Here is a 26664-nt window from a genome sequence, read left to right on the forward strand (position 1 = left end):
GGACCTCCCGCCGCCGCTCGGGGGATCCCGCGCCGCGCACGCGCGCCCCGCCCCGGCCGCTGCCCCTGCCCGCGCTCAGGCCCGGCGCGCGCCGGCGCGGGAGGCGGGAGGCGGGGGGCGGGGGCGGCGACAGACGCCGACAGGGAGGGGCGGGCCCGGCCCGGCTCGGCCCGGCTTGGCCCGGCCGCCCGTGAGCGGCTCCTGGAGCGCCCTGGGCCCGGTCCGGGCGGCGGCGGCGGCGGCGGCGGCGGCGGCGTCTCTAGCCCGAGGTTTCGGCGGCGCCCGCGCGCCGCGCCGCAGCCATGGCCCTGGTGACCCTGCAGCGCTCGCCCACGCCCAGCGCCGCCTCCTCCTCCGCCAGCAACAGCGAGGTGAGCCCCGGGCCCGCGCCCCGGCCTGGCCGAGCAGCCGCCGCGCCAGGCCTGGGCCGCGAGTGCGGGGCGCCCGGGGCTGCGCCAGGGCAGCTTCAAGGGGTCCTCGGCCTGCGGGGCCCCAGCGGGACGACCCAGCCTTGGCAGCCGGACTGGGGTGACTGTGCAGGAGGCTGTGAGCGGGTGTGACCCTCGTCTGGGGGTGACTGTGTGTGTGACCCCCATCGAGAGGTGACTGTGACACTGACCCCCATCGCGGGTGACTTTGTGTGTGTGTGACCCCCATCTGCGGGTGACTGTGAATTTGAGCCCCGTCTGGGGGGGTGACCGTGAGTGTGTGACAGTGTCCCTCGTCCGGGGTGACTGTGCGGGATACTGGACGTGGGACCGGGACTCCTGATTGGGTAACTGCCTGAGATGCCGGTTGTAAGATTCAGGACCCTGTGGCTTGTCTCGGCCCTTTCCCTGTGTGCCCGGCTGAATGTATGCATGTGTATGCCAGCCTGTGTGTGCCTCTCCCTGTGCGTGAATCTGGCCTGTCCCCTGGGAACCGTGCCTGTGTGATGCTGGGGGAGAGGCTGCCGGGTGATCCTGTGAATTGTGAGATTGTTTCTCCCGACTGCACGCCCCTGGAGTTCCGGCTCTGGGTGTGAGTGGCCGTGCCTCTCGGGGGGCCGGCGTCACCGTGTGACAGTGGCTGAGTGAGCTCAGGGTGCTGGGTGACTGTGTGTCGTATGTCTTTGTGTGCAGCTGAGTCTGGGTTTTTCTTGCTATGGTATCTTTCGGGGCTGCATGTTTATGTGCATCTGGCTGTGTGGCTGCGGCCGATTCTGGGGTTGCTGGGATTGCACCGGTGCTTTCTGGGGCTGAAAGTGCATCTTTGCGCTGTGCGGGTTTCTGTGGGTCTGCGTGTGACCCCAGCCTGTCCTGGACTGGCTCCTTCTTGCTCTGGGGTTACTGGGGAATTGGTCCTCTGAGTGCACAGTTGGGCTGGACCTTGCCAGTCTGGGCCTCGGGCCTCTGAGCAGGAGAACCAGTTGGGTCTAAACTCACATCTGTGGCCGGACCGAGTGATGACCTGCAGACACAGCAGGCTGGAGGAGGAGGCAGGGAGCTGCTTAGGGAAGGGAGAGGAGGCTGGAGGAGGGGCCCTGCAGGCCCAGGAAGTGGCCCCGCCAGCATCTGAGCAATTCAGGCCCCTTCTCCCTGGGGGGAAGTTGACTGATAACATGGAAAGGTTTGTGTGTGTCTGTGAGAGAAGAGGACCTGTTTGGGGTTTAACAGCCCTGCCTGTCCCACCAGCTCCTGGTGGGGCAGCTCTTCAACCTGTTTTGCTGGGACTTGCACTCTCAGAGTGGCTGCAGGGTTGAACCTCACAGCCCCCTTCTCTCGAGGAGAAGCCATTAATGAGTTATCTTGTCTACAGACAGAAGATTCTAACAGTTCCTGCTCTGCACGGTGGCCAGTAGCCTGCAGCTGAGGAGTCCGCAGTAGCTTCTGGCCCCCCCACAGAGACATCTGTTCCCCTACATCATTTCTACTACTGCTGTCTTGCAGTTTACAAAGTACTTCTCTGCACTTAATCTCATGGTCCCTTCGCAAAAACAACGAGTGAAGATTTCAGCTCCAGGAAGAGGTTAGACAGAGAGCCTCTCAGCCTAGGTCTCCGATTCTAAACCCCACATTCCCTGCGTTACTTTGCACCTGATCTATTTCTGCTTTAGACACATTTAAAACTTTTTATTTTATTATTTCATTTTTTAGCTGAGATAGAATTCACATACCATAAATCCACCATTGTAAAGTGTACAATTCAGTGGTTTTTAGTATATGCACAAGGTTGTACAAGCATCGCCACGAATTCCAGAACATTTTCATCACCCCCAAAAGAAACCTCACACCCCTTAGCCATCACCCACAGCCTCCCTCCCACCACCCCTGCCCTGCTGTCACCAACTCTAGGCAACCACTAATGTACTTTCTGTCTCTATGGATTTGCTTATTCTGGGCATTTCATATAAGTGGAATCATACACTATGTGGCCTTTTGTGTCAGGCTTATTTCACTCACCATCATGTTTTCAAGACTCATCCATGTTGCAGCACGTGTCAGGACCTCATTCCTTTTTATGGCCAAGTAATATTCTATGGTATGGATGTACATTTTGTTGGACATTGGGGTTGTTTCCACTAGGCACATTTTAAATGATTATAGAAAGCCTTATTTCCACCAAATGCCAGTGACTCCAAAATAAGAATAAAACTCAACCAGCTTTTATTCAACTTGAGTAAATCAGGGGCATTAGTTGCCCAGGGAGCCAGCAGAGGCTGGGATGTTCCCTGGAAGGTGAGGCTTTCTTCCAGGTGGGGCGAGGTACGAAGATGCAAGAAGGAACAGAGAGGGCAGGCGTGTGTGCACAGGATCAGGAGACGTGGGCCAGCCGGCTCTGCCTCTGGTCCGTCCTTCCTCAGGTTACTTCCCTTCTCTGGGCCTCAGCTCATCTGAAAGGGCTGGCTTCCCTCTAATGTGTGTTCTTTGGCCTATGTAGCTTTCTTCTCTGGAATAACTGACTTTGCGTTGCCTTTCATCCTGAGAATCTCAGAGAGTGAGCGAGAATGAAATGATTTTGAAGTCTGTATCCCCCCCCGCCCCCCCCCCCCCCATCATTTCCTTACTCCTCAAAATGTGCATCCTTCGTTGAATCAGAGACACTCAGGGCATTTCTTTCCTTCCCCAGCCCGTGGTCCTGCTGCACGGCGTGGGAACTAAGGGAGGTCACAGCCCGACCTGCCAAGCAGTGCTTCCCTCTTTTTAAGTTTTGTTCCTTTCCCCCCAATCTTTAATTATCTCATTTATGTCATTTTACTGTTCATCTTGTCTCATTCTTTTGTGAGAACAGGCAGAGAGCCCACGAATAGGTAAAGCAGCAGCTCTCAGGAACGGGTTGTAACGTTGTGATTTTTGACAAACGTTCAAGGTGACTCATTTTCACGGGCAGATCTCCAGTCCCTTTGAGGTGGCGGGGTTGGATGAGGGTTGCTCAGCCTTGGCATTGCCGACGTTGGGGTGAGCCGTCTGTGGCAGGGGCCCGTCCTGTGTGTTGGAGGAAGTGTAGCGGCGCTCTGACCTCTACCCACTAGATGCCACTAGCATCCTCCCAAGAAAGGCTCCAGCCTTTCCTGGCGTCCCCTGCTGAGATCAGCTGCCCCCGGTTGAGAACCACTGGATTAGACCCAGCAGTCTCTGCTAAGTTTGTTCCTGCGGTTGTGTGAGTTGTTCTGTGTATGTTTCACTTCGGGACCGAAGTCGGTGGCCCTGTGGTCAGCAGAGCTGTCCCCGATGTTTCCACTTCTCCTTCATTGTCGGGTGGGGAGTGTGGGAACTAGCTGATGGTCTCTGCCTCTGCCCAGTGCGTTACATACATGATCTTATGACGGCGTAGGGGTTCCAGGACCCTCTGCTGGACTCATTCCTTGGTGAAATTGCCACCTGTGGTGTGTGTCCCTTGCTGCCCAGACCTCTCTCTACATGATCCCCGTAACCCTTTTCCCGCCACCGCTGGCTTCTGTCTGGTTTCTGTCCTCAGTCGGCCTTGCATCTCTTCCAGCCGTCACTGCTTTCCAGGTTTCCCTCTTTCCCATTCAATGGGCTCCTCTGTGTAACACACAAAACATGCCAAGTCCCAGCGGTGCAGAGTTGTTGGGATGTGTGTTTTCTTCTCATTTGAGTTTTCTCCTTGAAAGAAAAAAAAAAAAAGAAAGAAAAATTGCAGTCAGGGCTTAAATCGTGGTTACTTTTGGAGCCTCTAACCCTCTTGGCCTTGTAACATTTAGGAAATATTAAATGTCTCTTTCTCTCATGTCTATAAATAAACCAATAGCCTAGAAAGTTTTATATTAAACTTTAAGCCTTTTAGAGAACCACCAAGAGCTTCGGGACCCTACAGGCAGCCTGATCCTGGCCACCTTCCATTAAGAAAGACTTGCCTGGAATGGTGGTGGTGGTGGTGGTGGTGGTGGTGGTTTTTATTTATTTATTTTTTAACTTGTGTGTTGTGGCTTAAAATGGTGTTGATCACTCAGCTGTTGCCTAGCTTGAAGGGAGGAAACAGCGTCTTAAAGACATTGCCCCCTCCCCTTAAAACAGAAAAACAGGATATGCTCCAAAGCAGCCCTGGAAAATGGAGAGCTCAGGGCTGAACAAGCGTGTGGAGAGCAGTGCCGGCCGGGAGCGCTCTGTTAGGAGGCATTGGTCTGCGATGCCTTGGGGAGGCATGTGGGGAAACATCAGCAAACCTGAAAATTCCTCCACGGAAATTACTCAGGGGAGCAGCAGAGCAGGATTGGTAAGGAGAGGGTGCGGCTCTTTGGAAGGAACCAGGTTTCCTGGACATCTGTATCTGTTGCAGACACCAGAGCAGAAAATGTGAGCCTTGTGTCTGAGGCTTGTCGATAGCGGCATCTGGGCTGTGACATTCTCTTTCTTTCTCTGCAGTTGGAGGCTGGCAGTGATGAAGATCGCAAGTTAAACCACAGGTAAGCAGACTTAGTGTTTTCGTCCTGAAGTCTTTCTTCCAAGCAGGTAAGAAATACTCTTGTGCCTTTCCAAAAGGGAGGACCCTCGAGAAAGACGACACCAGCTTTTTAGTAGTGCTTTAAAAACGATCCAGAACACATAGACAGGAGGAGAGCTTTACAAGTGATCCAGACGTTTAACTATAAACAGCTTTAATAACATTATGTAACATTTAGAGAAGAAAAAAAATAATTGCCAGCATTCCACCCCCCTGGCTTTACCGTGATGATGAGTATCTTTATAAACTTCCTTCCAGATTTTACTTCTGCTTTAAAGAAAATAATCATTTTAATATGTTCTCACTTTTCCATCCTGCTTTTGGGAAGGTATTCCTTTTGAGGTAAGCACATTGCTGATTTGAAACAGACATTCAACTCCTCAGTTTACTAATTCAAGGTGTTTTGTGTGTGTGTGTGTGTGTGTGTGTGTGTGCCAGTGAGAAATCTTTACGTATACTCATTTGAGAAGTTTCTCAAGCTTGTAGTCCTCAGTTGCTATATTCACAAGTAGACGCCAAAAGCACGTTTGTTTTTCTTTGCCAAAAATTGGGTGTTTTGTTGGTTTACAGAAGATTTAGCACTTCATTATATAATGTATTCTTCTGCACCAAGGAGCTAGTCTTAAACTCTGGCTCTTTGAGTGTAAAAAAGTGAACAGCTAGATTAAAAAAATAGAATTAAACAGAATTTAAAGGATATTGTTTTTCTTTTTTTAATGTCTGTTTCATCTTGGGAGGAGGAGGAAAATTAATTGGAAAAGGAAATACGTGTTCAGAAACTGGGGTCAGCCGTTCATTACTGATAGCAGGCTATCCTCCTGGTTCAACTCACACGCGGAAGTGGTAGAACTCTGCCTCACCTGTCTTTGAAGTTTTCTGTGTGTTTGAGGGAGGGGAGGCACCATTTTTTCTAAAGCTCATGTGTGTAGAGAAATAGTTGTCTTATTACAATTGTGGGTCCTCGTTTTCACGTTATGCTGGAGGGAGGAGCAGGGGCAGTGACACATTTGCTCTTCAGACCGGGGGTCTGGGTTGCTGGGAGTCTCAAAGGCTGGAATCAGCTGGATTCCCAAGTGGTGGAGGCGGGGAGGGGAGGAGTGAAGTCTGCTCCGGAGACTATGGGGGAGGGGGAGCGGGGCGGAGGGCCTGCTGACCACCTCGCGGGGCACCATCCCCCCGCCCCCAGCTCCTCTCCAGCCCTTACATGGACTTGGACTCTTCTCCCCCTCAAGCCGATCCTTTTCTTCCAGGCCTCTTGCCCCAGAGATGGCATTTAAGCCTCTCACTTAGACGGCTTTTCGTTTTTCAATTGCCCTTCCTGAACTGGCAGCATAGTGTTTTGAATTGTTTCCATTAATAAAGAAGTTACAAATAGCAGTGATAGGAAAATGTGTATGTGCTGCTGGCCCAATAAAAGGTCCCTTTCTCTGCACAGCTTGGAGCTGGAGAGGACCGTACAAAGGGAAGTGACGGCAGCTCTCTGCGTTGCCAAATCTAACCCTCACAACGACCCCAGGAGGTGGGGTATTCCCCCCAGGTCGCAGGTGAGGAATCCGAGGCCCAAGGTTGCCTTCGAAGCGGGGCCTCCGTTGCCCGCAACACCTGAGTTTGTCGCAGGACACCACCTTCCTGGGGACCAGTTTCGTGGTTCAGTTGAGCAGCTGTGTTGCACGTACAGGCGTGGGAACTTGCTGCGCTCGCCCAGGTGGGTAGAGGCCTCAGCAGGGCTAGAACCCAAGAGCCCCGCTGACTTGTGATGGTGCCTCCTAGGAAGTCAGATCGCCCCGGTGACCCCCGTGAGTCCCTCTGCGCTGCTCTCAGGGGGTCCCCAGTGCCATCGTGAGCTCTGGGAGACCTGGGCTGGTGGGGGGGGCCTGGTCTCTGAGCCCATCCTCACAGGCTCCGCTTTCCTCCCCTCTTCATTCACCTTGACGTCCACGCCCCGTTTTAGGCAGTGGACACCGTCCTGGTTTCTAACCCTCCGAACCAAACAAGAGAAGTCCTGCTGTCCCAGTGTAAGCTTTGACTGAAACTCATTGGCATCTGCGTGTGGATTTGCATTTTCAGGCCTGTGCTCCCTAAGCTTCTCCTAGAGAAAAAAAATGTGTGGAATGGTCCCTCATTCGTTGCTCGTCTTGGGGAGGAGAGTTGGGGAGAGGAGATTTCTCTTTGCTTCACATTCATCCTGAAGTTAATCTGACCTGATTTGGTTTCTGAAGGGTGCTGGGGAGGGAGAGAAACTGGGGCCCGCAGGATATTCCTCTCTCCTTGCCCCTCTGTCTACCCTTAATTGACAGTTTCATCTTTCGGGTCCTCCAAGAGGTGATCTTAGACCCACGTGTAGCCAGTAAATTGCTGAATCCGTGGATTGGATCTTCTGTCTCACCTGCCCTCTTCCTCCCCCGTCCCCCCCGGTGGCACCATCAGTCAGGTCCTTGTACCTCCCCTGATGCACTGAGGGGCCACCCATCAACCCATCCCTCTGCGTCAGTTTACCATCCCCACTGTCAGAGGGACGCCAGTCTGGAAGCGCCCCTGCTTCTTCCTGCTGGTCCCCACGCTCTTTTCCTCCTTCACCCTCGTCACTGGCCTTTCGTCAAATGAATGTGCCGTTTTTCAGTCCTACCCCTGCTCCCTGACCAGGCTCTTTCTCTAAGCCAGTTCCCTTTCCAGTTGGCCACAGTCCTCATGGCCAGCTCAGCGTGCTCCCATCCCAAACCTCTGTGGCTTCCCTCTCCTCGGCAGGTGGCTCTTGGTTTCTCTCTGTGCTGGGTACCATATCTGCCTTCCCTGGCAGGTACCTGTGTGTTTGTCTCGTCCCTAACTGTTGGTGCCATCTTAGTGACAGGGTCTTAGTTCTCTGCCTGCACATAACACTTCAGCGGTTTAAACATATTAACTTTGTTTTGATTCTGCAGCAAATTGCACTCATGTGTGAGAAAGATGTGTCGAGGAAAGATGTGGGCTTTGGAGTCAGGCAGATCTAGGCTCGGAGTCTGGCTTCTGCACTAGTAGAGGTGCCAGCATGCATCTGGGAGTTACTGTGCCTCTGCGGGTCTCCATTCTTCCATCTGTAAAATGGATACAGCTAGGACCTTTCAGGGTTGGCGAATAGTTTGTGTGGGGCTCCTTGCACAGAGCCAGGTCCACGATGGGCGTGGAGGACAGTGGCTACGTTTGGTCTTCAGAGGATGGTGTTCCTCTCAGCGTTAGGTTCACGGCCCAGAAGTAGAGGCCCTGACCCCCAGCAGGTGCCGTGTCCACTGTGTGGGGCTGAGAGGGCCACCCCCGTGGATGCCCTGTGACTTGGACCAGCCTGCGTCCTTTACCCAGTGACATCCCTGTAAGGTGTAAATAGGAACGCACCTTCTGCAGAATCTTTATTGTCATCCGGATGGTTGCTCTGAAGGCCTTCTGGCGGACATCTCGAGAACTGCTCAGCGCCCGCCCAGAGGGAAGCTGAGTGACGCAGAGCCGTAGACCCAGCTCTCGCTCCCTCTCCCCTGCTCTCTGCGTGTGCAGATGGCTGCCGGCCTCCAGCGATCCCCTTTGGGAAGCTGCGCTGTTCAGACTGTGGGAATTGGTGAGCTTATGGCCTGCTGGCAGCAGCTCCTGGCTCCTTCACCGTCCTGGGAGTCGCCTCAGTCTGGCATGAGGCATAAGTGGTTGTGTGCCAGGCAGGGCCCTGGGGAGGGAATATGGTTGTGTTGTTTCCAGAGTGTGGATCAGGAGTGAATGTTTTGCTGTTTTGTTTTTTGGGGGGTTTTTTTCATCCAGTATTTCAAGTCAAGCACGTGAAAATGATCATTAGAGTTCTTTTAGTTTCTTTTCTTACTTGCCCAAGCAAACGTTTGGGCCAAAGCAGCAGGACTTTGTCTTCTCTGTTTTATCTGGTTTCAGTGGTAAACTGTGAACTCCCTCACACCTCTGCCTTTCCCTCTACCCTCTCCTCCTTCTGGTCTTGACCTGGAAATCCCCAGAGGACCCCGCTCTCCATATAAGCTTTTCTCCCTCCCCGACAGCGTCAGGATGGGGTGGTGGTTGGTGTGTCCTTGCTCTGCAGATCACACTTCCCAATCTTTATTCACAACCTCTTCTTCGAGGCCTGTCCACCCTTTGAGGTTTCTCTCTGCCTTTCTTGACGGTTTCTTAGCCGTCAAGACTTGGACTTGACTGTGACTGTTGAGAGTCTGTCCATTGAAGTCCTGCCAAGAGGTGTTGAGCATTTGCGGCATCTGGGCTCTGTGCAGCAAGCAGCCCGCTGTATCAGCTATCTGCTGCTGTGTAACAAGCTACTCCAAACTCAGTGGTCCAAAACGATACACGGTTATTCCCTCACAGCTCCCGTGGGCCAGGAACCCGGACATGGTTGAGCTGCGTCCCCTGCTGGGGGTCTCACGTGGCTGCAGTCAAGGTGTTGGCCAGGGCCGGGATCTCATCTGTGGCTTGGGTCCTCTTCCAGGCTCTGGTTCTTGGAAGAATGCGTTCTCTTGTAGCCGTAGATGCCACGGCTGGTGGCTTGCTGCTTCAAGGCCGACAGGAGGATCTGATGCCATCAGGGAATGCCGTCAGGAGAGGGACCACCCCATCACCTTTGCCGTAGGGTATAACCTAGTGAAGGGAGCAGCTCTCCCATCCTGTTCCCTGGTCCCAGCACCCTCAGCATAGCGGGCTCATCCAGGGTGCCTGCACCAAGGCCTGGGGTCCTGGGCAACCTCAGAATCTGCCCACCAGTCTCAGTCTGTGGGAGTTCTTGAGATGCCCCGGTCTAATGTAGAGAAAACAAGACATGTAACCGAGTAGGTTTCTGTTCAGTGTTACAGATGTGTCAGGGTGTAAAGGCATCACTTATATAAAGGCATCACTGGCTGGTGGGAAGAGGCCAGGAGCCCCAGGGAGCCGGCAGGAGTCGACCACATGCCAGAGACCGTCATGTTCTCCACTCAGCACCCGTACGCTCCTTCACACCTGGAGGCTTGGCATCTCTTGTGTTTGCCCCATGTTGCATATTGGCCTCTGCAATAACACCTCCAATGACCCTTAGACATTTTTTCCATGAGCTTTGGCCTTGGGGAGGGACAGGCCTGGGTTTGGCTTCCACCTCTGTCATCTGTCACCTCACCTGGCTGTCATATGACCTGGGCAGGCCTCATTTTCCAATGGGCGAAATAACCTGCGGCATCATAGACGTTCGACAAACGCCCCACCTCTGTCTCCTCAGGTCGCTTCCTGTGGTCACTTCTGACTCTTCCTTTTTTTCCCCACAGGCATTTATCTCTCCTTAGTATTTCCTTGAGACTTGGGACTTGTTGTGTAGTACTTACCAAAGTACATAAATGTTCTCTGCTGGGAGGATCAGCTGTAGAATTTGTGGAGCCCAGTGAAAAATGAAAATTGTGGATCCACTTTTTAAAAAGTGATGAATTTCAGGGTGGCAACAGCAGAGCATTAACCAAGCTCGGAGCCCTTCTGAGCACGAGGCCTTGAGCCACTGCCCAGGGTGCCTGCCCACTTGACCATGAGCCCACCCTAAGGAGAGAGCCTTCCCCGCCTCTCCCGTCACCTCTCCCAGTGCCTGGTGTGCACTGGATGGCCTTCGAGGTCTTGTAAATTGAATTTTCCAAGTTCTTTTTCATGGTGAGGAACTCAGAGTGGTCTTGGACGACACACAGGAAGCAAAGGACAGAGAAATTTTTCCTGCGATTTCCCCCTGCAGTTTGGCAATACAGGTGCTGTTGGCTCAGTCTCAGCACCCCCGTCCTGATCTGCTTACAAGCCATTCATTCACCAAATCTTTATTGAGCACTTACTGTGTGCCAAGCACTGTCCTAGCAGCTGAGACTATAGCAGTGAACAAAGCACAGAAATCCCTGCCCTTGTGGCTGACATTCTGTTGGGGGAGACAAGACAGTAGGTAAGATGAACAGGTACATTAAGTGTGTTAGCAGGTGCTGAGGAGGAAAAGTGAACCAGGGACGGAGGCTGTGGAAGTGAGCCCTTCAAACGTGCTCTGCTCTGTGAGTTGCCTCATGGGCGTTGTTTTATTTAGTCTGTGTAAGGAAAGCACCACTTCTGTTCCCATTCTCTGGATGAGAAGACAAAGCCTCAGGGAGGTAGCTGGCCTAGTAGGAAGTGATGGAGCCAGGACCCTCATGCTCCGAGTCTCTTTGACTCCAAAGCCTGTGCTCTGAGCCTCAAAATTCCAGAGCCATCTCCGCAAGCCCGCCTCCCGTGGCTTTGCCATCCTCCCTTCTGGCTGGAACCCCAGGGGCCCCACCGTGAGCGGTGTGCCCTGTCCTGTGAGCTCCCTGACCTTGACCTAGAGTGAGACTTGTACTCGATGCCCCTTCCCATGCAGTCGCCTGGACGGGCAGCAGGGAGGGTGAGGGGTGCTCCTCGTGGCTCCCGTTCAGCGGGGGCCTGTAGGTGCAGGCACTGGGCTGGGAACTTGATGCAGCTTGTCTCGTTTCTGTCACCCCCACGAGGTGCCTGCCCCATTGTAGGAAACTGCAGTTCCCAGGGGCCGGAGCCAGGGTTTAGATGCAGGTCGCTGTGACTCAGAAACCTGTGTCCCTTCCTTGCTGCTCCTGTCCCCACAGGGCACCTGCAGGTTTGTGTTCAGCTCATCCCTTCCTGTCCCCACCCGCGTGGCTTTAGAGGCAGCTACCTCCCGTTGACTCCCAGCCTGAAACACTGTGGTGCACACACGTGTAACGTTCTGGGGTCGTTGTACCATTCTGCTCTTCCTGTCGGTTTAACTCCGGTATTCTTCCTGGCAGTTTGTTGGAACGTTTGATTTTAAAATCAGAATTCGCCTTCAGTATGTGTTAAATACTTTTTGTTGTCGTTAGAAAACTCATCGTAGAATGGGGACACGTGAGAACAGAGGTGAAGAGTTAATTTGATTCTGTTGGAACATAATTAAAGTTATTAAGTTTAACTTAAAATGAATTTTGCTCAGAGTCTAGTAGGTTTTATTAAACTTTTGAAATACCAGTGCTTAGACTTCAAAAGAATGCCTGGAAGCCCTGGTCTCATTCTTCCTGTGTACTTAGCACACCGGGGGAGCGTGTTTGCACACCAGGGGTGCCTGTGTGCACACCAAGAACGCTCGTTCATGCAAGCTCTTTCTTCCTGGGTGATCGTGGTACCCGATCACCCTCGTGGTAAATGGAGCAAAGCTGTGAGAGGGAGTCAGAAAACCTAGGTTCTGTCCTACAATGTGTCATCTGCTGTGCAACCTTAGGCCAGTCACTAAAGGTCTCTGGGCCCCCACTGCCTCCTTTGTAAAGTGAAGAGATGAGATTAGATTGTGGCTTCCAAATGCAAGAACGAGAGTCCTCACTCACACCCACCAGTCTAGTTCTGTGTTACCTTGTTACCACGTCTAACCGTTCTCGGTAGCTTTCTAACAGGCCGTCCAGAGTTTCTCCTTTCTTCTCAGGCTGAGAGCGAGGTTAGCCCTGTGTGGGGCGTCTCGCCAAGTCACGCTGAGATGGAGAGAACTGGTGTGGCTGCTGAGAGGAGGTGGACGCTCTGCTCGGACCCACTTCCCCCTCAGTGAGCATCAAGCCAGGCGCGCTTCACCCCGGAGCAGGGCCGCACGCACGGCGGCGGCCGTCTGAACAGAAGGGACTCCCGCCTTTAGAATTCATCCTTGGCGTATGTCGTGCTGTGGTCAGATACCCGGGATCTGGGCAGTGTAGTGGGAAATTCCTAAGACTAGGAGGACATCCACGGGAGTCTTTCTGTTTCAAGGAAGGCTGCAGGAAGAAAACAGGATTAATCAAAGAGGATTAATCAAAGTCAGTAGGAGCCATTTGCAGGGCGTGCTGAGTGATGGGGCTGGGGACTGGGGGCAAGACCACGCGTCTGGCCCGCAAGGCTCCCACTCTGGGGTGTGGAAAGCCCTGGCGGTGGTTCCCACTCCCGCGGCAGAGGCAATGTGCTGATGAGGGCACCCCCCGGCCGTCCTGCCCCGCCGTGTGGGGAGAGGATCAGCAGTGCCCAGACCGCCGTGTAAATTACGGAATTGTGCCGTTGGCTGTGCCTGGACGGGCGGGGCTGCTGGGTCGTGTCTGTACCCACCACCTGACCGCCTGTGACCTCGGACCAGCCCCCTGCCCTCCCCGAAACAGGAAGGGTCCTCCTCGGTTCAGGGGGCTTCTATGAGGCTGAGAGGGTGTCTTGCACAGTGTGTAGTGTCTGGTCCTTGCCAGCCACAGGGCACCGTTATGTTCATAGATGGTGGGAGGCGAGAGTCCCTTCTGCCGCCTTACTGACCGTGTTCCCCCCCAGACCAAAGACCAAAAGGTCAACTGAGTGGAACCCAAGGGAAAAAACAGCCAACGCCTGACCTGTTTCCCTCCAAGTTACACTGAGCCTGGTACCAGGCGAAGCATGGTGTCTTGTCTGCCTTTATTTATTTATTTATACAGATTAAAAAAAATTTTTTTTCTCCTTGAATGGCTACTTTTGAAGCTATTTTTAAAAAGACTTTGTTTCAGAGAAGGCCTCAGAGGCCCTGCCTTAGGAAACGTCTGGTGCCCTCCCTGCCGGGGGCCTCCCCGCGCTGGCAGAAGTGATTCCCACACGCTTGCCGAGAGTTCTCAAGGCACGAGTCCCCAGATCGGGACCCACAAGGGAGGGCACTGTTGGTGTGGTTCGGGGAGAGCCGGGCCCGCTGCCGCCTCTGGAAATTGCTTGTCCCTTCTTCCCAGATGTCCAGGCCCGCTGTTCCGTGTCTTGTCTGAAGCAGCTGGAAGTTGGGAGAGGCTGTTCGCTTCTGGGGTGGAGGCCGCTGCGCCATACGGCCAGGGGGCTTCCTCAGGAGCCCGGGCGCCCTGTGCAGGCCCCGCCACACGGAGTGGGAGGGAGATGTGTTGCTTACGAAGCAACCTGGTAACGGAGGCGGTTTTTATTTAGAGTTATATTTGCCTTATCAATCCAGCCAGTGTATTGGATTGGCCAAAAAGTTCGTTCGGGTTTTCCATACGATGTTATGGAAAAATCTGAACGAACTTTTTGGCCAACCCAGCGTGTTTGGTGCCTATATGTGTATTGGTTTCTGTGCTGAATGCTGGGGATTCCATGTTAAATAAAAAAAGAGTCCTTACCCTCCAAAGGTAGCATGTGTTCTGTGTCTACCATAGCTCTGCCCAAAAGCAATTAAAAACAGCTTATAACATTCAGAGGGAACAGTATGATTTAAAATTGGAAAAGTGGAACATGGTGAACATAGGGGAAAATAAAGCAAAGTGAGGAGAAGGTTTGTATGTGGAATTCAAAGCATAATGTTGGTATAGTTACCAGAGTTTGGCTACACATCTGACTTTGAGCTTCCTGGGAGTCAAAGCAAAGAGAGAAACAAAATCAGTTGCTTGACTCATGGTGTCCTTAAAATACCGCCAGGTCAGTTTCTCTGAAGAACTGTTCCTGGTAGATACCTGCGGATGGGTATGTGTGAGGAAACCCAGTGAGATGGGCAGACAGGCAGGTTTTCTTAGGTTTGGCCCTGAGGTCCACAGGGAGAGCTGATGCCACGGGCCCATCCCACCAATTAACCTGGGTATTTGTGGTCTTGAGAGGTGAAGTCAGCTGCAGTGCTTGGTGCCAAATCTGCTGGCCACCCCAGCCGTTGAAAACAGGATGCTGAGTCACATCCTGCAGGTCTGCAGCGTCCTGACTTCGCGTGCCCGTCACAATGGGAGGCTCGCCCGGGCAGGTTGGCCCCCCACTCTTCCGAAAGTGTGGTCTCAGAGCAGGAAAACACTAAAATTAGGTCTTACGTGGGCCAGGGCCGTGTGTGTGCGAGGCTCTCGAAATCTGGACAGCCGTAGATCGAGAGGAACCCAGAGAAGGGAGCTTCCCATCATCCTCCACTGCCTTAGGCATGAAGCGAGGCTGCTGCTGTTATGGAAACACAGAGGGGAAATGGTCCTGAGGCAGGGAGAGATCTCAGGTGCTGCGGGTCGGAGCGTCCAAGAGGGAGGCAGAGAGCCAGGACGTCTGCCAGTGATGATGACCAGGGAGAGGGTCTTAAGTTTTTAATCACTGGCAAATAGAGAAGAATTAAAAGGAGTGTTTTTGCCAAAATCCAGTTAAGTGGAATTTTTTTTTTAATTTTTTAAAAAGTAATTTTCAAAATTCAGAAACAAAAACTTACATAAAAGTTGCAAATATAGTACAAATAACATTTTTCTAATCCTCAGACCCCATTCAGGGTCCACCATTGGTCCCAACAGTGTCCTCTGTTGCAAAGGATCCAGGTCAGGATCGCCTGCTGCATGTAGTGGTCCTGTCTCCTGACTCTCCTTCAGTCTGGGACATTCCTTAGTCTTTCTTTGACTCTCGTGACCTGGACACTTTTGAAGGGAGAGGCCCGTCAGTTTGTAGAATGTCCCTCAGTTTGGGTTTGACTGATGTTCCCTCAAAATTAGATTCGGGTCGCGCAACGCCATGTGTCTCATCACCGGTGATGTTCACCGTGGTCATCAAGGGGCTTTGCCTGGCTTCTTTACTGCACAGGTATTCTTTTCCCCCTTTATCAAGAAGTGTTTCTTAGGGGGGAATACTTTGAAATTAGGTCAGTACCCGATGCCCCCTCAACTTTTCCATTTATTTATATCTGTGTGGACTCCTGTTTGTCTGTCTCATGCATCGGTTCATAGTCTGTTAATTGTATTCTTGACTTCAAGGTTCAAATTGTCCCCGATTTAGCCTGTGGGGTCTCATTCAAGCTGGCTTCCCTGTCCCTTGACGTATCCACATCTTCCTTTAAGCACTGCTTTATTTTCTGACACCAGATGGCAGACCTCATCTTGTACTTTCCATCCCCCATCTCTGGAATCCCTCATTTCTCCAAGGAGCCCTACCTAGTTCCTCTTAGTAGAGAATGGAATTTCAAAACCAAGGCAGGTGGTGATTATTTTGTGAATCACTATCTTGTGCACCTGGAACTAACAGTGGTGTAGGTCAATTATACTTCAACAAAAAAAATTTTTAATAAAGAATTTATGAAGCATTTTAACCCCTGTGAATAATAATTGGAAGGGATAATTGATGGATGAGATTAGAAGCTGGGGCTGGACCTAGAAATCTGACAGTGGAATGCAGAACATGGAAAGCGGTAGATACAGGTTGTCACGTCCCATTTATTTGGGTTTTAGTTGATCTATGGGCATATCTGAGAACTAAATGTCCACTAAGTTAAAAAAGCAGAAACTATTACATTCTTTTTTTCATGTACTCTATATAAAGATTCCTTGAAACTCTTTCTACTCTTTAAAAACAAACAATATTAATTAAGGACTTTTCTTTTGAAGAAATAGAATTATACCAAATTAATCGGGAAAACAAAAACAAAGAAGCTGAGGTAAGTGTAGTTATTATTACTGTTGGGGGCATTGCTCTCCACAGGCCCTTTCAGTGGGCAGAATTAGGGAATATGTGGAGGTACGTGCACACACAAACACACACGTGCACACACACGTTTGCATCTGTATTTTTTTCTCTATTTAAATATATTGAAAACCATGAATTCAAGCTAATACCTTCAATTCTGATCCAACATCTCTGGGTTCATTCTAGTTTTTTCTCTCTCCATATTTGTAATCCCTTTTCTGATAGTGAGGAACCTGGCTCCCATTGTCCCTAAAGTGTTTACTTGTTTGATCAACCCCCCTATCTGCAACCAACCTCCCATCTCTGCAGCCACCTCTCCGCTGCTCACCACACCCTCTCCCTGACCCAGAGGCCTGCCTTGCTCTGCCCACCAGATGGTTTTCGGTCTGAATTGTTGGGGAAGAGAAGCAGACTTACTTTCTTGACTCTGTGTTTCCCCATGGGTGTCAATTCAGCAGAGGTTCGATGCTTACAGGTGAGACTCCTGGTGTCTTCTCCTGCCTTTTCCACTTTTTGGCCACGTGAATTTGGACAAGCGACTTGATGTCTCTGAGCCTCAGTTTCCCCGTATAAAATACTCGTAGGTGGATGCTGAGGATTAGGTTAATATTAGGTTAATATGTATGACATGCCCAGCACGACACACAGCAAAGATGTTTCCTATCGGTTTCACATTTACTGAATGCACATCTGAGGGGCGTCCAGAGACGGAGAAGTCGTAGCCTTGGCTCTCAGGACTCCAGTGAGGCGGAGAACTTAGTTGTGTTGTTTGAAACACTTGGTTGCCAAGAGGACCTGACTGTAACTGCATTTATGCAGTGAGTCTTTTGTTTTTCCCAGAGGTTGTAATGCTTAGTTAGAGGTGTCTGATAATTGATTGAAGCTTGAGAACTGTTTTCGCAGGTTACATGTTTTAGTTGAGTAATAGGGCATCTTTTTAATTTATTTTTTTATTGAAGTATAGTTGATGTATAATATAAGTTACAGGTTACAATATAGTGATTCACAATTTTTAAAGGTTATATACTCCATTTATAGTTTTAAAAACTATTGGCTATATTCCCTGTGTCGTACTGTATATCCTTGTAGCTTATTGCATAACATAATAGTTTGTACCTCTTGATCCCCTACCCTAATATGGCCCCTCCCGCCTCCCCACTGGTAACCACTGGTTTGTCCTCTGTTATCTGTGAGTCTTATTTGTCCTGTTCATCCTGTGTGTGTTGAGCACCCACTGTTGCAGCTGCTCAGAGATGACCAAGGTGAGTTAGTCACAAAATGCTTTGAGGCTGGAGAAGGGTACAGCTCGGCCAGTTTACGAGTATTTACTTCTGAGTATCGACTCTATTATATGTCAGGCAGGGAGGGAGACTTAAAAAATTACGTGTGTCCTGGCCCTGGAGTCCCATCGTGAAGTTAAAATATACTGGTATGAAGATAACATCACCACCCGTTAGTAGGTAAATAGGTCCAGGAACATAGTCTGGGGCCTTGGGTTCCTATCCCTTTCTAAGTATATGACCTTGGATGAGTGACTTACCCTCTGAGGCTCGGTTTCTTCACCAGCACGGTGAGAGAAGGTGCTGTAAGATGTCGAAAGGGAAGAGCGTGGCTTGCAGCTAGGGTGGTGAGGGAGGGCTTCCTGGAGAAGGCATGAACGTTGGAAGGTGGACGGGACGTGGGGAGGCAAACAGGAGAGAGGAGGCTGTGCTAGAGGCCCAGAGTAGGAGAGTTGATGAGGACGATGACATAGACGGGGATGGAGCAGAGAACGCGTGGAGTGTGGGAGGGATAGTGTGAGAGCTGATACAAGGAAGCTTTTTATTATAAATCCCTTTTGCTGATTGCATTATAAGCTCCCTGAGGTCAGACAGTGTTGGAGGAGTGAAATTTAGTTAGTGACATGGCATGGCTAACTGGCTGCCATAGAAAGCAAGCACAAGGACTCTGGGTTCTATAGATAATGCTGCATCATTGAAAGTTCTGGAGCTGGGACATAATGTAACAAGAGCAGTGGCTGGGAACTAAGGCACGGGGTCCTCTGTTCTCTGCCCTGACTCTCGTTAGGCTGCAAGCTCCCGGTACAGCTGTGCTGTCCCATATCATAGCTGGTAGCCGCACGTGGCTAATTAAAATTTAATTAAAATCAAATAAAATGACAAATTCAGCTCATCAGTCACACTCATCGCATTTCAAGTGTTCAGAACATGGGCCTGTATGGCCGGTGGCTGCCGTATTGGACGGCACAGGTGGAGAAGATGTCCTTTCTCTTGGACAGCACTGCCCTGCAGGGACCCCGAGGACCAAGCACACAGCCGGGCACACAGTGAGTGGACGTCGCATGGCTCACGGGGCTGGGGGACTGGGAAGGAAAGGGCGCCCTGGAAAGGTTAGGACTTGGCGACCCATGAATATGGCATGGGCTGCATCCCAAAGAAAGGGCCGAGAACCGGGGACAGTTGAGACAATTCGTTCTTGGAATTTTTGAGTTATTTCAAAAACATTTCCTTCGTGTGCCTGTTATTTCTGGCTGGCTAGGTTGCCTCTGCTGCCATTGCGTTTCCTGCACAATGTGGCCTTTCTCTCTCTGCGCTCACGAAGGGGGCTTAGATACCGGTGTACCAGACGTTCACGGGAAGATACACTGGCTCCGGCTTCCACAGACGGGGCCTGAGGGCTCTTGGGGGCCGTCGAGGAGCTATCCCAAGGTTTGTGAAGCCAATCCAAGGTGTGTTATTTGCTGTCTCACTTTTCCGGGGGGTGTGGGGGGAGCGTCCCGATATTGCGAGCTTGTTGGTATATTCAGCTGCTTGCTCCTACCCATTGGTAGGAAGGAGCGCTGTGTAGCTGGCTGCGGAGAATGTCTCTTACTGTCCAAAATACTTCTGGACATTCCTTCTCTCTGAGAGAAGCCTACGCCTTCTAGCCAAACAATACATGCCCCGGCAGCAAAGACATTTGTAACAAGCCCTGCCAGCGTTTCTTGCCAGTGACCCCGTTCCCTAAGTATAAGGCCCTGCAGGGCTGGAGTTTCCCTGTTGTCAGCATCCTGTGTGGAGGGGAGCTTCTGGGGGGCTCTAGCTGATCAGTGTGTCAGGTGAGTTGTTTGCTTAGGCCCTGAAGAATGGCATATGGGACAAGGCCTTGCTGAATGCCCCGTAAAGCACAAAATAAAAATAAGGCCTCGGCACATCCCGGGGTCTTTGTGACTTTTGAACTTGAGTTCAAAATGAGGGAGGCACCCATGGGAGAACAGTGGAGAGAGTTTTCCGTCTCCACCTGCAGGCTGCTTACCTTACTCTGTGTACAAGTCTTCCGTCTCCTTTGCATCTTTACAAACTTCATTTTGGTAGGAAGGGGGTTCTGGATCCATCTAAACCATCGCCAGGAGTGGTTTTAAGGTAGACTTGCATCCATCCAGCTCTACCTGCTGCTCCTGTGGCTGCAGGTCACACCGTCCTGCCATCTGACCTCGGGATTCTACCGGAAGAGCCCCGAACTTGGAGCCTGTCAGTCTCGTCCGGCCCCTTATGGGCCGTACGACTGCAGACACGTCGTCTATCTTCTCTGTTTTGGTTCTTCCATCAGAAAAGTGGCATTGTAAGAATTAAGTGAAGAAACGTAGGGGCAAGCTCTCTGTAAATTATGAAGCCCCATTCGGATTGGAGGTATCGTTGACTTACTTAAAATAACCCTCGATGAGTGGCCACTAGGCCTTCGGGTGCTGAGAACTCCTGGCTCAACCACTCGCCCAGGGTTTGATTGTTAGCTTTGCACGTTCTGAAACTGGAATATTAGTTCACCCAGGGATGATCAAGTTCTGAGAAACCAACTCACGCTAACCAGACTTATAAGGAACTGACTTATAAACCTGAATAGACATTTATGAATTCTCAGTGGAACCTCTTACCACAGAGACCAGATCATCCACCTGTGTTCACTGGAGGGCGCGTGTAGCAAAATCTTCCTACTCTCCTGCTCCTTGCTCTCTTTGTCCCTGTTTACAGGTCCTTCGAGGCCCAGCTTGGTGGTGTTTCAGGGAGATCTCCCTGGACCCCCAGGCTGGGCTGGGCATCCCTCCTGAGTGTGTGTGTGTGTGTGTGTGTGTGTGTGTGTGTGCACGTGTGCGTGTGCATATATGGCACCTTATACATCCCTGCATCATGGGACCTGCTGCGCTACATGGCAGGTACTGTCCTGCATCTGTCTGACCCACTAGACTGTGCTGTTGCTCCGGGGCAGAAACCGTTTCTGTTTCACTTCTGAATCCCCAGGGTTTAGCACTGACCAGGCACGGTAGAGGCACAGTCAGTATTTAACCTAGATGGAATTAATGGAACCTCCTCTTGGGAGTGTTCACGGGCACCACCTTTTCTGTAGTGACAACTTTATATGCATTCCATTTTTTTCTTGAATTATCGGCAAGTCCACTGGACAAACCAGTGTACTCAGTAATCACTGGGCAGAGCTGAGTGCGATCGAGGGTTAATTCTATCCATGCAAAAGTATCAATAGTTCAGTTCGTTTCAACCAGTCCAGTCAATTTGAATTTTTTTTTTTTTTTTGAAGTATAGTTGATTTACAATGTTGTGTTAATTTCTACCCTTTTTTGAGCCTATACTTTTATGCTCATTTTCTCTGGGGTTTTTTTTTTGCAAGAGGTAGCATCAGAAATCCTAAAATCATAACCGGTTAATAACTTCCTGTTTTGTCATCTATAAAATGAGTATAATAATGCCTGCTCAGCCTGCATAGGAGAGTTTCATGAAGATCAAATAGGCTGACATTAGCCAGAGTGCTTTGTCAACAGCAGAGCTTATCAGAGGTCTGATCCCTCGTTATGATTGTCATCTCAGACGACTGTAATGCAGGGCTGCCTTTCAAGGGCAGGAACACCTGTGAGTCTGAAAGTATTGGTAGAAGAAGGGCACGTGCAATTATCTGCTAACCTGTTTTGCTGCTTCCAAGGAGGGTATTATTTTGTTTTTTTTGACCTCGTGTGACCTCCCTACATTGCACCTAATTGTGTTAATCTCCTTCCTAGAGGACCACACGTTTTTATTGGTGTTATCTTCCACCAGCAAAAACATTTATCGTGTACCTACTGTGTGTAAGGTACTCTTATGAAGACCACAAGGGGAGCCAGTTTCCTCTGTGTCTTCTGTTATTGTTAAGTTCAGGGGTTCTTAGCCCTGGATGTGCATCGGGACAATTTCTGGGACTTTTAAAAAAGCAGATGCCGAGGACTCGGCACAGACCTTCCGAACTAGAATTGGCTGACATTAGACCTGGACGTGAATATGTTTTAGAAGTTTCATAGGTTCTTCCGATGTATGGCCAGAGTTGGAAATTAGGAAAGTTAGTATCATATTCTGTAGTGTGATGTTTCTACACCTGATGTTCCCTTCTTCAAGGAATTATGTTTCTGAGTGGCCTGGCACACATCCAAACTGCCCAAACATAGACCCATCCCTTAAAGATCATTATCTTTGCCCGGTCGACACTCGTACAGGCTTGGCTTAGCGTGGTTCTCCTTAGTCTGCAAATATTTGGCTATTCGAATGAATGAACAGAGAGCCCTGTATGTGAATATCAGAACATACCCATACTAGACCAAGCATTAGAACCCAGAAATATGGATTCCCAGACCAGTGCCTTGTATTTTCTTAGAACTTCCATGTGCACCAGGGTCACCAAGGGCCTTGGTTGAAAAGGAGGTTGCCCAGGCTCTCCCTGGGACGCTCTCAGGAGCTGGACTGGCTTCCTTCATTTGTCAGAGAGGAAAGAAGGCCTTCCCCGCAGAGCTTGGGAATTAGACGGGGTGGCACAGCTGAGAGCCTCGTGTGGGAGCCTCTACCGCGTGGTGGGCGCTCGGGCAGTGGCGGTGCTCTTGCTGAGAAGCAGCTTCTTGACCAGCATGGCTGTGCTGCTGCCCCCCACCCCAGCCCCCCAGGATCCCCATTCAGTCCAGAAGGACCGAATGATGTGTCCTGTCCCATAACTCTGATGGTGGCAGCCGTGCTGCTTGCCCCCCGGGGGCTGATGCCCAGTCTTCTCTTCCTGAGGTTGTTTCCCTGCATCTTTCCCGCACCTGATGCATTCACGCGCCGGGAAGAAGGACTGGGGATGGGTCCTATCCTTACTCCTTGGTGATGCTGCGCTTGGCCGTCAGGGCAGGCAGGGCAGAGGTGGCTGCGGGGTCTCCGCTCTGAGTCTCACTCTGGACGGGCAGGGGCGAGGGCGTTCCAGGGGTTAAGGAGGTGGGCGTGGGCCCGAGAGATGTGGGTCTCATCCCATCTTGTAAAGGTTACACTCCTGCAGCTGAAGTTTCCTCAACTGCAAAATAAGCATAATCGTAGTGTATGTTTCACTTAATCCTCTTGTGTGAGGATTAATCGATCATTTGGGAGCTGGGAGAACCTTCCAAGACGAGGCCCTCCCAGAAGTCTACTCAGTGCCCTTCCTGCACAGAATGTTCCAGAACCCATCACTTAGACGTCTATTTCCTTTTCCCAGCCCTACAGGGTTCCTTTTTCAGGGGACTCATCCCATCCTGCCCTTCACTGTGGTTGGTTGCACGCTTACTTTATTTCCAGCTGCTCCTGCTGGGTGGGTTTCGGGGTCCCGGCCCACACCCTCCGGGACCCGCACCTGCTCTCCCGCTGTAGCCCGCCCTGCGCCCCTTGTGTGAGGTTCTCAGAGCACCTCCCGACCTCTACCTGGAATGCCGTCCCCCACACCCCAGATTTGCCTCCTCCAGGAGTGATTAGCACGACTGAAGGATTTCCAGAACGAAACGGTGCTTGTGAAAACACCCAATAACTAACTGTGGCCGCTGCCCACAGTCACTGTTGGGTGAATGGATGGTGATATGTGACGGTTTGAACAAGGATGGGGTCCTCATGCCTCGGGGCGGGTTACTGGGCCACCAGCTGTTTTTCCTCGCAGTTTCTAATACACACCCTGCTGCTCATTCCCGAGGCCCACAGCAAAGCCCGTAGGAGTAAAGTGATTAGAGGAACTTCAGCTGTTTTGCTCCCTGTGAATGGCCCTCTTTCATCAGGATGTGCAGGGACAAGGGCCTTTTTAAACCCAAATATCAGGGAAGGACGAGAGTTCCACCAGAGCCATTTGCCGTCTGGGTGGGAACGCCATCTGGAAGGGGACTCTGCTTTCCAGGAGGGCTCCATCCAGCCTCTTCTTCAGACGTTCATCCTCCTCTGGAGGGTGGGGAAGGCAGGGGCTGGGGGCAGTTCAGTTCGCGATGTGACCACGGCAGTGCCGGACCTTTTCTGTTGTACTGACGTCTGCGCCTCCAGCCAGCCAGCTCCCTGCTTCTGCCCTTCAGAGGTCTCCAGCCCCAGTCAGTAAGTATCGCCACCGCTGATGTCTGCCCACCACCCCCCGCCCCCCGCCGTGTCTTGGTTTCTGGATGACACTGGCTGTTGCTGCTCTGAGGGCTGGGGTTTTCTGGAGGATCCTGTCTGTCTGCAGGGCCCTGCAGAAATTATGAGCCCGTGTCATCTCCTAAAACCGGGGTCTGAGACATGTCTGTATTGTGGAGATAAAAGCGGTGAGGATGGAGGAGGGAGGGCAGGGGCTGAACTTGTTCTTAATCCCCCGTCAGGACTTTTCCATTTTGTTTGCCTGGGTCTGAGCTCCTGGAGCTTGAGTCGCTCTCTGCAGGGCACCAGCATCTTTGGGGAGAAGGCTGATTTCTCCATAGTTGGGATGGGTGGTTTGTGAGTTTGTTTCCTTGTCCCGAGAACCTAGTAAAGTACGAGTGCCCCCCACCCCCAACCCCGAAATGGATTTCGTAAAGAACTTCCTTCCCCGGCGGGGTGTCTTGAGACTGATGAATTGAATCGGGTACTGCGCCTCTCGTATCAGAGCCCTGGCCCCTGGCTGGGAGAGAGTGTTCACGTCAGCCGCCCACAGGGCGCAGGAGGCTCTGGGCCCAGAGTGAGCTCAGAGCAGAAGACGGGAAACAGGGTCATAAAGAATATCTGTGTCTCGTTTTCCTAAGTCCCATGACTGCCGTGCTCTGTGGCCTCTCGCCTCCGAGAGCCATCCAGTGAGGTTTTCCTCGTGCTGTATCTGCTTACTGTCTCTGCAGATGCAGGACCATCTCACGGGCTTGGGATGATGTGTTGTTCTCTGAGCTTCCCCGCAGCTTCAAATCTCCTCTTTACAGTAAACGCCTGTGACTAATTTCGGGAGGAGGACAGGCAGAGTGTTCCAGGGCCCCCATCCACACAGCCCCCGACTTTACGTGTAGCTGGGAGGCTGTGATTCTGTATTGGCCTCAGGAACACTGAGGAACAACTGGCCTTGTAAGTGATCACGGGATAAAACCAGCCTATGCTTTTGCATTGTTCCTTTTTTTTTTTTTTTTTCCCCCCCGAGGAAATGTAAGGGAAACCAAGGGGAATTTTTGCCCATGATTTCCAAGGCAAAGGTCACCGTCAATGGCTGGCTGTTTCCAGAGGGCTCAGGTTTCTGGTCAGTATGGATTTTTTTTTTTCCTTTTTTTTTTTTTTTAAAACTCATGAACAAAAAGAGGTTGATGATGCCTTGCAAAGATTTTTTTTCCCCCAGCTGCTTCGATGAACTGATTGTTGTTTGAAGTTTCATGCATTTTGGAGTCTTTCAGACAGTGATGAGAATAGGTAGTAAGTGATCCGTGTCTATCTAAAACAGCATAGTTCTGAAAACAAACTCAGTTGTAGGGTTTTAAGGAAGGAGTGGGTGATAAGTTTCAGGGCTGGGAAAGTGTTGGGTAAGTCTGCAGTTTGCTAAAACTAGACAACCTGGATTTTCTGTTGGCCAATGGATGCTAAAGAGCTTTTTGTCTCCCGTGGGTAAGTGAGACTCACAGAAAGGGTGCTTCTCGTTTCTTCCATTATTTATGGTCCTGGGCTCCTCAGCACTTGAAACTTGCAGCACAGATACGGGACCCACAGAGTGGAAAGGATGACTTGGCAGAACGTGCATGATGGTAGATGAAGAAGTGCTGTCCATATGTAAAGCGTTGCCTTTAGGAAAGAGATAAAGCCAAGTTGTCCGTAACTCAAAGGCCCGGATAAGAGGGGCAGAACTGAAACCTACATATTTGGTATTTGAGCCGTCATGATTTTTAGCGTGAGAATTTAACCAGAAAAATGAACAGATGTTATTGTGGACTTCACGGTATGGAAGATAAACATTTTTCAATTCCAGGAGCTGCTGACTTAAATGCTGGTCCGTCCGGTGAGTTTTCTTAGCTCCTAGGGTTGTATTTTAGACTTAGCTGAGTTTTTTATTCCAGGATGAGATTGTTTAACTACTTACATTAGCTGTCTGGGGCGGTGGTGATTTTGCTGTTTTATATTACAGAAAATGTCCTTGTGTTTCTGTCAGGAATTGATTTGCTTTCTATTAAAAAAAAAAATAGCACTCCTGTTACTTAGAGATTTTTCTTTCAAATCAAATTGTTTATTGGTTGCTGAAGAGAGAATGAATGATTTGTATAGTTCCCTATAATTTGAACTGTGATCTTCTTTCACAAAATTAATAAACATGAAATGTTTTTGCATTATAAAGTATAGTACATGTTTTATATTACTTTGAAAATTAAAAAATCATTTATAAAAGTTAATATTTGCTCAATATAGTGAGTTTGGAAGATGTTAAGAAATAGAAAGAAGATAATTATAGGTGGTACAACCCTCCCCCTACAGAAAAAAAAACACTTAATTTTGGTGTATCTTACGTGTAGTTTTCAGAGATGATGTTATTTTTAAATAATTGGTGGTAATTAATAGCTAATACAGTCCATTGGTTTATACAGTCTTAACTTCTGCATAAGATAAAGATTTTGTTTTGGTAGCCAAATCGTGAAAGTGAAATTTTTTATTGTAATTTTTAAAATTATATGTTGAATATAAATGTTATTGCTTTGTTAAAATAACAAAGACCAAAGATTCATTCTGCTGAGAAATTCATTGGGTCAACTTGAGATTTTCTACAGGTTTTCTACACAGCAAGCTTGACTAAGTTAAACTGGTCAATAGCCACCCACTTTTCTTAAGATGCAAACAAATCGTGAAAGTGTGATTTCATCTTCCTTGTATTCTGTAAAGGGAAGACACCAAGAAACAGTGAGGTTGTTAAAAGTTCAGAGAGTTAGAAGCAAAGATCAACAGCAAGAGTACGAAAAATTCAAAAAGGGAACCACCCTCTGCTCCTCAGAGAGTTGGTCTCTATTTTTAGAAGATGTTGTATTACAGAGCGGTCCCTTTACAGCATCCTGCAGGAAGGGGCTCCTAGCTCTGGAGG

At 50.3% G+C, this 26664-nt stretch overlaps 1 protein-coding gene across 3 annotated transcripts in view; it reads left to right on the top strand.

Moving 5' to 3' along the window:
* The first annotated feature begins 268 nt into the window (after positions 1 to 268).
* SSH1 (slingshot protein phosphatase 1) overlaps positions 269 to 26664 on the top strand; it is a 59952-nt gene continuing 33556 nt past the window's right edge. Inside the window, exons 1-2 of one of the 3 annotated variants that reach the window (XM_059894257.1) lie at positions 269 to 371; positions 4866 to 4906. In XM_059894257.1, coding sequence (XP_059750240.1) covers positions 303 to 371; positions 4866 to 4906 — 110 coding nt within the window. In that variant the 5' untranslated portion in view covers positions 269 to 302. Of the gene's footprint in view, positions 372 to 1932; positions 2008 to 4865; positions 4907 to 18974; positions 19056 to 26664 lie in introns of those variants that run through there. The other 2 variants (XM_059894258.1, XM_059894259.1) reach the window with 2 other exon arrangements.

The sequence above is a fragment of the Balaenoptera ricei genome, chromosome 14 (assembly GCF_028023285.1).
Source record: "Balaenoptera ricei isolate mBalRic1 chromosome 14, mBalRic1.hap2, whole genome shotgun sequence".
In the NCBI taxonomy this organism is placed as follows: Eukaryota; Metazoa; Chordata; class Mammalia; order Artiodactyla; family Balaenopteridae; genus Balaenoptera; species Balaenoptera ricei.